Genomic DNA, 13,934 nt, shown 5'->3' on the forward strand with positions numbered 1-13,934 from the left:
AGAGATTTTAAATAATATAATGTGGCAACCCTGGAAATCAGATTTCTCCCCTTTTCAGGATTTGTTGTTGCTGGTTTTTGTGGTAGTTTAGTAACTTTTCTAAACTAAATCCATAAAGTCTGTATTCTTTGTCAAATATGGCCACTGATAACTCCATTCATTTTAATTAGTGGAAAGCCAATAATTGGAAAGAAATTTCCTTAAATTCCTGGAACTGGTAAGTTTCCTAGTCTTTGCTGAGGGGTTCTGTTTGTGTGTGGTGAACCCCTTCAATACTCAGCCAGGCAGTTGGCAATTCCGCCTTAGCTTTCACTTCCTGCTTGTGCATATCTTCAGGCTAAGCCAGTGGTGAAACTAGGGCCTTTTTACATCTTTTCTGAGAAGGCATACATCCTTGAACATGAACAGATCCCTATGAATACATGTGGCCTTCTAGATTCCTGGAAATACGTTGAAGTTTGTCAAAATCCCTCTGAACACATCCCACTTTCTAGCTTTAAACTTTTTAAAGATTTTATTTATTTTTAGACAGAGGGGAAGGGAGGGAGAAAGAGAGGGAGAGGAACATCAATGTGTGGTTGCCTCTCACACGCCCTTTACTGGGGACCTCTCCCGCAACACAGTCATGTGTCCTGACTGGGAATCGAACCCGTAACCCTTTGGTTTGCATGCTGGCACTCAATCCACTGAGCCATACCAGCCAGGACTCCTTCTAAGCTTTTGAATAGCCTACTCTTTTCCCCCATTTTTGACAAATGTCCCAGGGGAGGAGATATTTTTCCCTGAATTATGTCAAATAAAAGCAGTCTTAGGAGTTACCACTTCTAGGGAATGACTAGACAGTTAGTATAACAACTACTCTCTGGGAATGAGGCTGTGAAGGAGACTCAGAGCTGTTTTGCCCTCTCCCATGGCTATCAGGCTACTGGTTTTTACTGTGACTGTGGGCTGTTTGTTTTCAAAACTACCATGGAGATGGGAATAGGGCAAGTTAAAATACCACAAAGCCGCTGTTCTTAAAGCTTTTTTTGTTTACTCAAACGAAAAAAATTCCCTAGGCTGTTGTAAGCTTCTGGTTATTTCCCAGGGTTTTAAATAGTTGATCCTGATTGTTTTTTTTTTTTTTTTTTTTTTTTACCACTTTTATTGTTGCTTTCATGAAAGAAAAAATTTTCAGAGGTCCTTATTCTGCCATTTTCCCTGATGTCACTAAATCTTCATTTTTTAGTTGTTTTGTTTTGGACAAATTTCACAATTTACTAAAATGTGTGTCTGTGCCTTCAGGATCTGGTTATCTTTATAAATTTTTCTTTCTTAAATAAAATGTACTTTTAAAAAGGACTTTTTTTTTTTGTTTCAGATATGACTGCTCTTTTCCAAAGGGTAGAACTGTGAATAAGGCAGAGATATTTGTCTAAACCACCATGTGTTTTTCATATATGACTGAGACCTACATGACTGAAGGGGCAGTGGCTAAACTTACTTTCCTGGGGTGACAGGTATTAACATTAGATTAGTTGGTTTTAACCACAAGCTCAAAATTTGGCTAAAGCTCTTGAAAATTCTCTTTTAACAGAATGCAGAGCCTGGATGAGCCATGGGCTGAAGAGAAGGGAGATGGCTCTGATCATCCATACTATAACAGCATCCCAAACAAGACACCTCCTCCAGGAGGGTTTGTTGATGCTAGACTGAAAGTGAGACCCAATGCCTCTGACATAGCCCAGGTGATTTTTATAACTTTTCCTTTTGATGCTTGATAACTGAACTTTATTTCCTTTCATTTTTCTCAACTTTATATTCAGGTTGGTGTTCTGTCCAGTTAACAGAATAACTCACAGACTTTTCCCTCTTGGATTTCACAAAGCAGACAAATAAGGGAAGCTTCTGTTTTAACATGACAAGATGTTAGTCAAATACCTTTGAAGTATATTTTGATGATTGAGGTAGTAGTCTGGGGGTTACTTTTCCATCTTAGGACAAATTTCATTATAGTGCAATCTTAATGAGGAGAAGATAAGGTTCAAGACTTTTTAAAAAGCCTGAGTACTTTGGGTTCTCTGAAAAGAGAGTGGACATACACCTTTAAAATGGGCAGAATTTAATGAGGTTTTAAGATTTTAACCATTTTCCCTCAAACTCAAAATTCTAATGAGGTAATTGTTTTCTAGAATTGTGATATCTGTATTTTGTAATAATGAGTTTAATGTTATTTACCTTATGTGAATAATAATGACACTAATAATAGTGTCAAAATAACATTGAAATGAATTGTTGGTAGCTCGGACACTGAGAGGGAATAGACTGGGTGGACTTGCCTAAGTGCGTTGGATAGACAGTGTGTTCTGACACATAGACCCTCTAACTGAAATTTATTTTAGGGCATGTTGAGTGATGGAATATGGACAGAAGAGCTCAATTCATGCTCACACTTGCGGGGATGTTGGAAGAATGAAAATAAGGGGGAGATGTGTGGTTTTTTTGAGATGCAGTCTCTGCCTCACACCTATACAAACTTATTTCCCAAATCTCAATGGCAGTTGTGAGGCATGGAGGGAAAACAGCATGTAATCAGAGATGCGATCACCTGACCCCTGACTGATGTCTCTTCTACTGTACTATGGCTTTTGGAAATGGGCAAACAAGAAGAGCAAAATTTTTTCTCTTTGTGTCTACAGTTTTCAGGAAAAGAACAAACCTATTACCAGGGAAGACACTTAAGAGACCCATTCGGTGAAGACTGGCAGCAAACACCTGTCAGGCAAGGTGAGAGACAAGGTAATGAGGGTGAAAAACATAAAAAATACAAAAGTCATGTGCTGTTTTCCGGTCCTTCTTGCCTCTCCTCCGTCTTTTAGAGAACACTGATTTACTTTATATCCTTATATAGATTAGTTTGCATTTTCTAGAATTTTATATACATATAATTATACATGATTACATTCCTTTTTATTTGACTTCTTTTCGCTCAGTGAAATTATCTTTAGATTCACTCTGTTGCTCCATGTATCAATAGTTTTTTTTTTCTTTTAACTGATGACTAGTGTTTCAATGTGTGAGCATCCTATGCTGTGTTTACATGCTGATTGATATTTATTTCCAATTTGTGGGCATTACAGATAAAGTTGGTTTGAACATTTGTGTCAAAAAATACCCCAAACAAAAATAATGTCTCCCCAGTGTGGTTCGCCTACTGAGGAATTGGCAGAAAAACCCACTGGAAAAATCTACTGAGAATGGGACTTCAGATTCCCAACCACATCATAGAAATATATAAAGTAAGTTCTATTAGGATGCCACACATTGACTGATGCCCCCCTGGCACCAGGACCAGTTCATGTCCTTCAGCACTTACTGTCCTCCAGTACCCTGGAGAGTGTCTTCTGGCACGAGGCCTGAGGAACTGATCTCTCCAATGGCACCTCCACCCATTTCAACTGGGAGTTTGTTGAAAGACTATGAAGTGCGATTCAGGCTGTTCCGAAGTTCCCTAGCAGAGCTGAGCCCCAGTGGTTTTTCACAGGAGCTAGTAGTAGCTTTCCCTTCCTGGTCTCCCCCATCGCTTCCTCTCCAGGGTCAACTTCAGGAGGAGCAGAGTGATACCAACCATAAGCAGAGATGGCGTCAGGGATACATCCTTCATGGGCCCTGGGTATATTTAGAGGACATGTCCACATCTTATCAAGTCAATGAGAATGCACCTACACGCATATTAAAAATCATTCATATATAACCAATAACTAATGCTAAAATAAGTTTTGATCCTTAGACAGTTGTAAATACACATGTTTGTGTATATATGTATTTTATGTATTTTAAATCATTTTTTTAATTTTAAACTTTTTCCTTCCTCAAACACTTCCATAACTCCTTCAATAGCTTGGGGTCTCTGGCTATTAATGCTATAGGATCTGAAGGAGATGGAATGACACATGAATTAAGATCCAATTTATGCTTCTATGTATATAAATTTAACCATTTATTGATAAAATGTTAAAGCTTTTCCCTTATTGTAGCAATTTGGGCCAGGAGTAAATGACAATAAGTTTTTTTTTATTATATTTTTAGTTATAGTTGACATTTTATTTTATATTTTATTATTTTTATTATATATATTTTATTTTTTTAGTATTATTTTATATTAGTTTCAGGTGTACAGAATAGTGGTTAGACAGTTATATAATTTATGAAGTCATCCCCTTGATACAATATTATTATTATATTATTGGTTATATTTTCTATGGTGTATTTAACATCCTTTTGACCATTTTGCACCAATTTGTTCTTCTTAATCCTTTTGCCTCTTTCACTCAAGCCCCCCAACTCCCATCTCCTCTGGCAAACAAACTTTTTCTTTTTTAATTTTTAAAATTTGTATTTATTTTTATTGTTCAAATACATTTGTCTCCATTTCCTCACCACCAGTCTCCCCTACCCTTCCCACCCCCACCTCCCTCAATCAATCCCTCCCCACCTTGGCTGCATCCATGTGTCCTCCATACATGTTCCTTGATTTGACCCTTCCCCTTCTTTTCCCCATTACCCCCATCCCTCCTACTCTCATTTCTGTTGGTTTCTTTATTCTTTCAATGTTACTGATTATATTTTTTTTCCTTGTTTGTTTTGTTGGTTAGGTTCCACTTATAGGTGAGATCATACGGTATTTGTCATTCACCACCTGGCTTATTTCGCTTAACATAATGCTCTTCAGTTCCATCCATGCTGTCATTAAGGGTAGTAGCTCTTTCTTTCTTTCTGCTGTGTAGTATTCCATTGTGTAAATGTGCCATTGTTTTGGGATCCACTCATTTACAGATGGGCACTTAGGTTGCTTCCAGCCCTTGGCTATTGTAAATTGTGCTGCTATGAACATGGGGGTTCATAGGTTCTTTTGAACTGGTGTTTCGGGATTCATAGGGTATAATCCCATCAGTGGACTCACTGGGTCAAAAGGCAGTTCCATGTTTAGCTTTTTGAGGAAATTCCAAAGTGTTTTTCACAGTGGCTGTACCAGTCTGCATTCCTACCAACAGTGCACTAGGGTTCCCTTTTCTCCACAGCCTCGCCAGCACCCGTTGTTTCTTGATCTGTATGATGGCCATTCTGACTGGTGTGAAGTGGTATCTCATTGTGGTTTAAATTTGTATTTCTCTGATGGCTAGTGATGTTGACCATTCTTTCATATGCCTCTGAGCCCTGTATATGTCCTCCATGAAGAAGTATCTGCCCAGGTCTTTTGCCCATTTTTTAATTGGATTGTTTGTCTTCCTGGAGTGGAGTCATGTGAGTCCTTTATGTATTTGGAAGATCAAACCCCTGTCTGAGGTATCACTGGCAAGTATATTTTCCTATATGGTTGGTTCCTTTTTAATTTTGCTGATCTTTCCTTTAGCTTTGTAGAAGCTTCTTATTTTGATAAAGTCCCATTTGTCTAGTCTTTCCTTTATGTCCCTTGCTCTAGGGGACGTATCAGTGAAAATATTGCTGCGTGGGAAATCTGAGTTTTCTGCCTATGTTTTCCTCTAGGACTTTTATGGTGCTGTGACTTATATTTAAGTCTTTTATCCATCTCAAGTTTGTTTTTGTGTATAGTGTCAGTTGGAGGTTGAATTTCAATTTTTTGCATGTAGCTGTCCAGCTCTTCCAACACCATTTGTTGAAGAGGCTATTTTTAGTCCATTTTATGCCTCTGCCCCCTTTGTCAAATATTAATTGACCATGAGTTTATTTATGGGCTCTCTATTCTGTTCCATTGATCTATGTGTCTGTTCTTGTGCCAGTACCAGACTGTTTTGATTACAGTGGCCTTGAAATATAGTTTGATGTCAGGTATTGTGATCCCTCCTCCTTTGTTTTTCTTTCTTAAAATTGCTGCGGCTATTCAGGTCGTTTATGGTTCCATATAAAGTTTTTAAATGTTTGTTCTATGTGAAATACGTCATTGGTATTTTAATAGGGATTGCATTGAATCTATAAATTGCCTTGGGTAGTATGGACATTTTGATGATATTAATTCTTCCAATCCATGAACACAGTATATGCTTCTATTTATTTGTGTCTTCCTTAATTTCTTTCTTCAGTGTTGTATAGTTTTCTGCATACATGTCTTTTACCTCCTTGGTTAAGTTTATTCCTAGGTACTTTATTTTTCTTGTTGCTATAGCAAATGGGATTTTTCCCCTGATTTCTGCTTCTTCTATTTCATTGTTGGTGTACAAAAATGCCTTCGATTTCTGAATATTGATTTTGTGTCCTGCTGTTTTGCCAAATTCACTTATTAGGTTGAGTAGTTTTTCGATGGAGCCTTTGGGGTTATCTATGTACCCTATCATGTCATCTGCAAACAATGATAGTTTTACTTCATCCTTTCCAATTTGGATGACTTTTATTTCTTTTTCTTTTGTCTGATCACTGTGGCTAGGACTTCCAATACTATGTTGAATATAAGTGGTAAAAGCGGACATCCTTGTCTTGTTCCCAATCTTAGTGAGGAAGGTTTTAGTTTTCTCCTGTTGAGTATGCTGTTGTCTGTAGGTTTTTCATATGTGGCCTTTATTATGTTGAGGTATGCCCCTCTTATTCCCATTTTGCTGAACGTTTTTATCATAAATAGGTGCTGTACCTTATCAAATGATTCTTCCACATCTATTGAGATGATCATGTGGTGTTTGTCTTTCCTTTTGTTTATGTGATGTATTATGTTTATTGATTTGCAAATATTGAACCATCCTTGCATCCCTGGGATAAATCACACTTGATCATGGTGTATGATCTTTTTAATAAATTGCTGTATGAGGCTTGTGAATATTTAGTTGAGGATTTTAGCGTCTATGTTCATCAGCGATATTGGCCTGTAGTTTTTTTTATTTATTGTATCTTTATCTGATTTTTTGATTAGGATGATGCTATCATCATAAAAAGAGTCTAGGAGTCTTCTCTCTTCTTGGATTTTTTGCAATAGTCTGAGAAGGATTGGGGTTAGATCTTCCTTAAATGTTTTTTAAAATTCTCCTGTGAAACCATCCAGTCCAGGGCTTTTGTGTGCTGGGAGTTTTTTGATTACTGCTTCCATTTCCCCAGCTGTTATTGGTTTTTTCAGGTTTTCTGCTTCTTCCTCAATCTGGATCAGAAGATTATACTTTTCTAGAAATTTGTCCATTTCATAGAGATTTTCAAATTTCTTGACATATAATTGTTCATAATAATTTCTTACAATCCTTTGTATTTCTGTGGTATCAGTTGCTATTTCTCCTCTTTCATTTCTGATATTATTTCTTTGGGCCCTCTCCCTTTTTTTCTTGATGAGTCTGCTTAACAGCTTTTTGAATTTGTTTATCCTTTCAAAGAACCAGCTCCTGGATTGGTTGATCCTTTGAAGGGTTCTTTTAGTCTCTATGTCATTCAATTCTGCTCTGATCTTGATTATTTCTTTCCTTCTACTTGTTCTGGACTTTGTTTGTTGTTGTTTCTCCTTTGTTGAAGGTGTAGGGTTAGGTCATTTATTTGAAATGTTGCTATCTTTTTTTAGGTAGGCCTGTGTTGTTTTGAACTTCCCTCTACTGCCTTCGATGTGTCCCATGGGTGTTGGACTGTTGTATGTTCATTTTCATTTGTTTCCAGAAACTTTTTGATTTCTTCTTTGATATAATTATTGACCCATTCATTGTTTAATATTGTGCTATTCAGTCTCCATGAGTTTGAATGTTTTTGAGTTTTTTCCTTGAGATTGGTTTCTAGTTTCAAGCCTTTGTGGTCCGAGAAAATGTTTGTTATGATTTTGATTTTCCTTAATTTGTTGAGGCTTGTTTTGTGTCCTATCATGTGGTCTATCTTTGAAAATGTTCTGTGTGCATTCGAAAAGCATGTGTATTTTCCTTTTTAATGAAAGGTTCTATATATGTCAGTTAAGTCAATTAGATCTAATGCACTGTTCGGTTCCACAGTATCCTTGTTGATGTTTTGTTTTGAAGATCTATCCATTTTTGACAGTGGGGTGTTAAAATCCCCTATTATCAGCATGTTGATATCTATATCTTTCTTGAAGTCCTCTAAGATTTTCCTTATGTATTTGGGTGCTCCTATGTTGGGTGCATATAGATTTACAATGTTTATGTCTTCTTGATAGACATCCCTTTGAGTATTATGAAGTATCCTTCTGGGTCTCTTTTTATGTCCTTTGTTTTGAAATCTATTTTGTTTTATATAAGTGTTGCTACCCCTCCTTTTTCTTGTCCATTTACTTGGAATATTTTTTCCATCCCTTTACTTTCAGTCTGTGTAGGTCTTTGTTCTGAAGTGAGTCTCTTAAAGGCCGTATATATGTGAGTCATGTGTTTTTATCATTCAGCTATCCTATATCTTTTGATTGGGGTATTTAATCCATTTGCATTTGAACTTATTATTGATAGGTATTTATTCATATTTTCCCTTTGTATCTGTGTTTCTCTCTTTCTCAATCTTTTTCTTCATCTTCTTTTTTTTTTAAGCTTTCCAAATGATTCTTTAATTGGCAAGTACTTTAAGATATACCAACACATTACATTGCCACTAGAAACAGGAAACCAAACCTCAAATGCAGCTTTATAACTTTTATTTGACAATCAGCAGTTAGTTCTCATCCACATTAACTGTTTGTAGATTTTTGAAAGTGGTGACAGGTACATAGGTGACCAATGTATAGAGCTTGTCTGGTGAATCTTCATCCTCATTTCGTTTTCTGGACAACCGCACCTGGATATGGTATGGGACATTCCTTATTCCTTTGGCCCAGACAGCTTTGTTGAGCCTGGTGTCAATGAGCACATCTGGAGTTCCCATCTCCTTCATGGCAAATTTCCGGATCTCTTTGAGTGCCCGAGGGGCACGCTTCTTGAAGCCCACTCCATGGATGTGCTTATGGATGTTGATGGTGTACTCTCTGGTCACTACCTCATTGATGGCAGAACGGCCCTTCTTCTTCTCACCACCCTTCTTTGCGGGAACCATTATGCCGGGCCCAAGCTGCTCTTCATCTTCTTAAAGCAGTCCCTTTAGCATTTCTTGCAGTGCTGATTTGGTGGAGGTGTATTCTTTTAGCGTTCTTTTGTCTGGGAAACTCCTAATTTTGCCTTCCGTTTTAACTGAGAGTCTTACTGGGTAGAGCAGTCTTGGTTGCAGGCCTTTGCTTTTCATGACTTGGAATATTTCTTGCCATTCCCTTCTGGCTTGTAGTGTTTCTGTTGAGAAGTAAGCTGCTAGCCGTTCTGCGACTCCCTTGTATGTTACTACCTCTTTCTCCCTTGCTGCCTTTAGGATTCTCTGTTTGTCTTTGATATTTGCCATTTTAATGATGATGTGTCTTGGAGTGGGCCTCATTGGGTTCCTCTTGAATGGGACCTGGATTGTGCTTCCTGGATTTGTGTGACTTTTTCTCTCATCATGTTACGGAAGTTTTCCATTGTTACTTTTTCAAACAGGTTCTCTATCCCTTGCTCCTCTTCTTCTCATCTGGTATCGCTGTTAGATGATATTATTACATTTCAGGTTGCCCAGCACTTCCATCAATGTCTCTTCATTCTTTTTGAGTCTTTCTCATTTTCTTGCTCTTCCTGGGAGCTTTTTTCTGTCTTATCCTCCGGCCCAGTGATTCGATACTCTGCTTCATCTACCCTGCTTTTACTTCCTACTATGTTATTCAATTCAGAAATTGTATTCTTCATTTCCTCTTTTCTCTCATTGGTAGTTTATATGACTTTTTTCATGCTGATACAGTTTGCAGTAAGTTCCTCATAGTTTCCCTGTCGTTTTTGATAATTCTCTTTGAGCTCACTGAGCTTCCTCAGAACCATGGTTTTGAATTCAATATCTGATAGATTACTTACCTCTATTTCGTTTAGTTGTCTCTCTGGGGATTCCTCCTTTCCTTTCAATTGGGGGGTGTTTCTTTTTCTTCCCATTATTTGTGAGACTCTTCTTTTTTGCTTCTGCTTCTTAAATTGATCTGTCTTGATTTCCTGACTTTGTGATGTGAAATTCTATGGTAGGAGAACACTTTTTTTTCTTTCTCTTCTTTCTGGATCAGCTATTGATCTCGTTTGTCCTTAGGCAGTCTTTAAGATATTTCCAGGAGTCTGTTGTGTTTCTGTCTCCTCCAGTTGTTAATCTAGTGACTCTGTTCTCAGCAGTCAGGCTTAGGCACTGCAGGGCAGTGCAGAGTCTGTCCTGGGGACAGGTTTATTGCATCCTTTCACATTCCTGCCACTCGGGAGTAGTCTGCCTGAGCAAGATTTCTGCTGCTGTATGGGGGAGGAGTGACTCGAGGATCTCTCCAGTTACTCCCTCAGTTCTCTCCCCACCTGCATCTCCAGACTGTCCTCAAACATCTCTAGACCATTCTGCCTCCCCTTTAGCCTAGGAGCTACTACTTGTGACTGCTGCTATGTACCCAGCACCCCGGCCAGTGCTACATCAGGAAAGGGCAGAGCCTCCTGGGGGTGTGGCTTTCCTGTCCTTTCAGACTGCTGCCACTCATGGGAATGGTTTGCCTGAGCAAGATGGCAGCTGTGGAATGGGGAGTGAGTCAGCACCAGGACCCCTCCAGTCACTTTCTCAATTCTTTCTCCACAGCCTCCTTCCTAAGTCTCTCCTCAGCAGAGTCCAGTCCACTCTGCCCCCACCTTTGGCAGAGTCCAGGGTAAGCAGCTGCCACTTCAAATTTTTACATTTAAATGGCTCTTTGTGTCTCCAGACACCTTTCTCTGGCAGAGACCACCTCTACACTTTTTTGCAGCTGGCTATCATCTGTGTGCTTTTTTTGGGCTCTGGTGCTATAGGCTGGAGATCCTGTCTATGGTTTAGACCCTACTCATCTCAAAGGGATCCAACTGGCCAATTCAATATCCCTCTGGCACTGCCATCTGTGGGCACCTTGCTCACCTTCTCGAGCCTCTATCACACTCCTTACCAGTTAGGTTGTGCTAAAGCCAATTCTTCTGTCTGTCTGAGGTTTTAAGGCTTCTCTCTCACTATTGTTCCATTGTTTTCCAAGTGATTTCTCCACAGTTTAGTTGTAATTCCAGGTTGGTCCTAGAAGGAGGTCAGTGTGACTTCTACTCACTCCTCTGCCATCTTGAAGCCTCCCACAAACTTTTTTTTATCCATTCGTCTATTGACGGGCACTTGAGTTGCTTTCATATATTGGCTATTGTAAGTTATGCTGCAATCAACATAGCTGTGCATATATATATTTTTGACTTAGTGTTTTGGATTTCTTTTGATAAATATCCAGAAATTGAATTGCTGTGTTATAAGATAGTTTTGTTTTTGATTTTTGAAGAACCTCCATACTGTTTTCTTTAGTGGCTGCACCAGTTTGCAATCCCACCAATAGTGCACGATTGTTCCCCTTTCTCCATATCCTCACCATTCTTGTTTCTTGATTATTGATGATATCTCCAGACTGTCCTTCTGACAGGTATGAAGTGATATTTTATTGTGGTTTTAATTTCTCTGATGATTAGTGATGTTTAATATTTTTTCAGATGTCTATTGGCCATCTGTATGTCCTCTTTGGAGAAGTACCTAGATGCCCATTTTTTTGAAGGTGGTTTAAAAAACTTTTAAAAAGTTATTGATTTGAGAGATAGAGGAAGGGAGAAAGAAAGAAGAAAGAAAGAGAGAGGGAGAGAGATAGATCGATCAAGATCAATTTGTTGTTCCATCTATCCACACATTCATTGGTTGATTCTTGTGTGTACCTTGACCACGGATCAAATCCATAAGCGTGGCATATTGGGATGATGCTCTAACCAACTGAGCTACTTGACCTGGTTCCTCTGCCCATTTTCAATTGTACTTTTTGTGTTTTTGGTGTTGAGTTGCATGAGTTCTTTATAAATATTGGCTATTAACCCCTTAACAGATGTATCCTTGACAAATATCTTCTCCTATTCAATAGGCTGCCTTTTCATTTTGTTCATGGATTCTTTCGCTGTGCAAGAATTTGTCCCATTTTTTCCTTTTTTTTTTTCCCATGTCTGAGGAAATATATCAGAAAATACATTACTAAGAGAAATACCAGAGAGTTTACTGCCTATGTTTTCTTTTAGGAGTTCTATTGTTTGAGTCTTACATTTTTATCTTTATTCATTTTTAGTTTATTCTCATATATGGTGTAAGAAGGTGGTCTTGTGGTTTGGTTTCACTTTTTTGCATGTATCTGTCCAATTTTCCCATAAATAAATCCATAATGTATGGATTTATTGCATAGACTGTCTTTAACTCATTGTACCTTCTTTCCTTCTTTGTCATATATTTATGGATCCTACAGTTGTGGGTTTATTTCTGGGCTTTCTATTTTGTTTCATTGATCTACATGCCTGTTTTTATGCAAGTATCATGCTATTTTGATTACTATCGCCTTATAGTATATTTTCATATTAGTTAGCATGATACCCCTAACTTTGTTCTTTCTCAAGCTTGCTGTGGGTATTGGGGTCTTTTGTGGTTACATTTAAGTTTTAGGATTTTGATTATGCTTCTGTGAAAAATGCCATTGGGTTTTTGTTTTTTTTTTGCCATTGCTATTTTGATAGGGATTGCACTGAATCTATAGATTGCTTTGGGTAGTATGGACATTGTTAAAATGTTATTTTTTTCAATCCATGAGCATGGTACATGCTTCCATTTATTTGTATCTTATTCAGTTTTTTTCAGTGTGTTGTGATTTTCAACTACAGGTTTTTATCTCCTTGGTTAAATGTTTTTCTGGCATTTTTTGCTGCAGTTATAAAATGCGATTGTTTTCTTAGTTTCTTTTTCTGATAGTTCATTATTGGTATATAAAAACACAACTGATTTCTGAATATTAATTTTGTATCCTACTACTTTACTGTATTTACTTATCAGTTCTAATCACTTTTTGGTGGAATCTTTAGGGTTCTCTATAGGTCGTAACATATCCTCTGAGAATAATGACAGTTTTACTTCTCCCTTTCCAATTTGGATGCCTTTAATTTTTTTCTTGTCTGATTGCTGTGGCTAGGACTTATAATACTATGTTAAATAAAACTGGTGAAAGTAGACAAACCTCTCTTTTCCTGACCTTAAGGAAGACAATTTTAGCTTTTCTTTGTTGAGCATGATGTTAGCTGTGGGTTTGTCATATGTGGCCTTTATTATATTGAGTTATGTTCCCTCTATTCCTACTTTGCTGAGAGTTTTTGTCATAATGGGTGCTGGATTTTGTTAAATGCTTTTACTGCATGTATGGATATGATCATATGATTTTCATTCTTCATTTCATTTATGTGGTGTATTACTTTAATTAATTTGTGCATATTGATTGAACCAAACATTGCATCCCAGGAATAAAGCCCACTTGATCTTTTTTATGTATTGCTGAATTCAGTTTGCTAATATTTTTTTGAAGATCTTTTAAAACTATATTTTATTGATTATGCTATTATGGTTGTGCTGATTTCTCTCCCTTTGCCCCCCTCCACCCAGCATCTCCCACTCCTTCAGGCAATACCCCCGCGCTTGGTCATGTCCACGGTCATGTGTAAGTTCTTTGGCTACTCCCTTTCTTTACTGTACTTTACATTCCCATGGTTATTCTGTAAAAACCTATTTGTACTTTTTAATCCCCTCACCTATCACCCATTCTCCCATGCCCACCCTCCCATTTCTTTATCTTTAACCTTTGGCATTTTAATTGTGATGTGTCTTGGTGTGGGCCTCTTTGCATCCATCTTGTTTGGGACTCTCTGTGCTTCCTGGACCTGCATGTCTATTTCCTTCCCCAAATTAGGTAAGTTTTCTTTTATTATTTTTTCAAATAGATTTCCAATTTCTTGCTCTTTGTCTCCTCCTTCTGGAACCCCTATGAAGGGAATTTTGGATTGCTTAAAGCTGTCCCAAAGCCTGCTTACACTGTCCTTGAGTTTTGGATTCTC

The 13,934-nt window shown here is 37.8% G+C and overlaps 2 protein-coding genes across 2 annotated transcripts in view; one reads left to right on the plus strand and one right to left on the minus strand.

Annotated features, from left to right (window-relative positions):
• The window catches only part of SHC3 (SHC adaptor protein 3), a 198,417-nt gene that overhangs the window by 131,312 nt on the left and 53,171 nt on the right, over positions 1 to 13,934 (plus strand). The window contains exons 8-9 of the mRNA XM_054588065.1: positions 1,577 to 1,727; positions 2,679 to 2,766. Of these exons, the coding sequence (XP_054444040.1) occupies positions 1,577 to 1,727; positions 2,679 to 2,766 (239 nt within the window). The remainder of the gene's footprint in view (positions 1 to 1,576; positions 1,728 to 2,678; positions 2,767 to 13,934) is intronic.
• On the minus strand, positions 8,509 to 8,994 carry LOC129082358 (60S ribosomal protein L31-like). Its single transcript, XM_054588066.1, has one exon. The coding sequence runs from the start codon at positions 8,983 to 8,985 to the stop codon at positions 8,608 to 8,610; it is 378 nt and encodes a 125-aa protein (XP_054444041.1). The 5' UTR covers positions 8,986 to 8,994; the 3' UTR covers positions 8,509 to 8,607.

Source organism: Pteronotus mesoamericanus, unplaced genomic scaffold (assembly GCF_021234165.1).
Source record: "Pteronotus mesoamericanus isolate MK-2021 breed Mesoamerican mustached bat unplaced genomic scaffold, CSHL_Meso_final scaffold_125, whole genome shotgun sequence".
In the NCBI taxonomy this organism is placed as follows: Eukaryota; Metazoa; Chordata; class Mammalia; order Chiroptera; family Mormoopidae; genus Pteronotus; species Pteronotus mesoamericanus.

Coding starts and splice junctions, on each gene's coding strand:
- LOC129082358 (XM_054588066.1), bottom strand. CDS start 8,985: ATGGTTCCCGCAAAGAAGGGTGGTGAGAAGAAGAAGGGCCGTTCTGCC.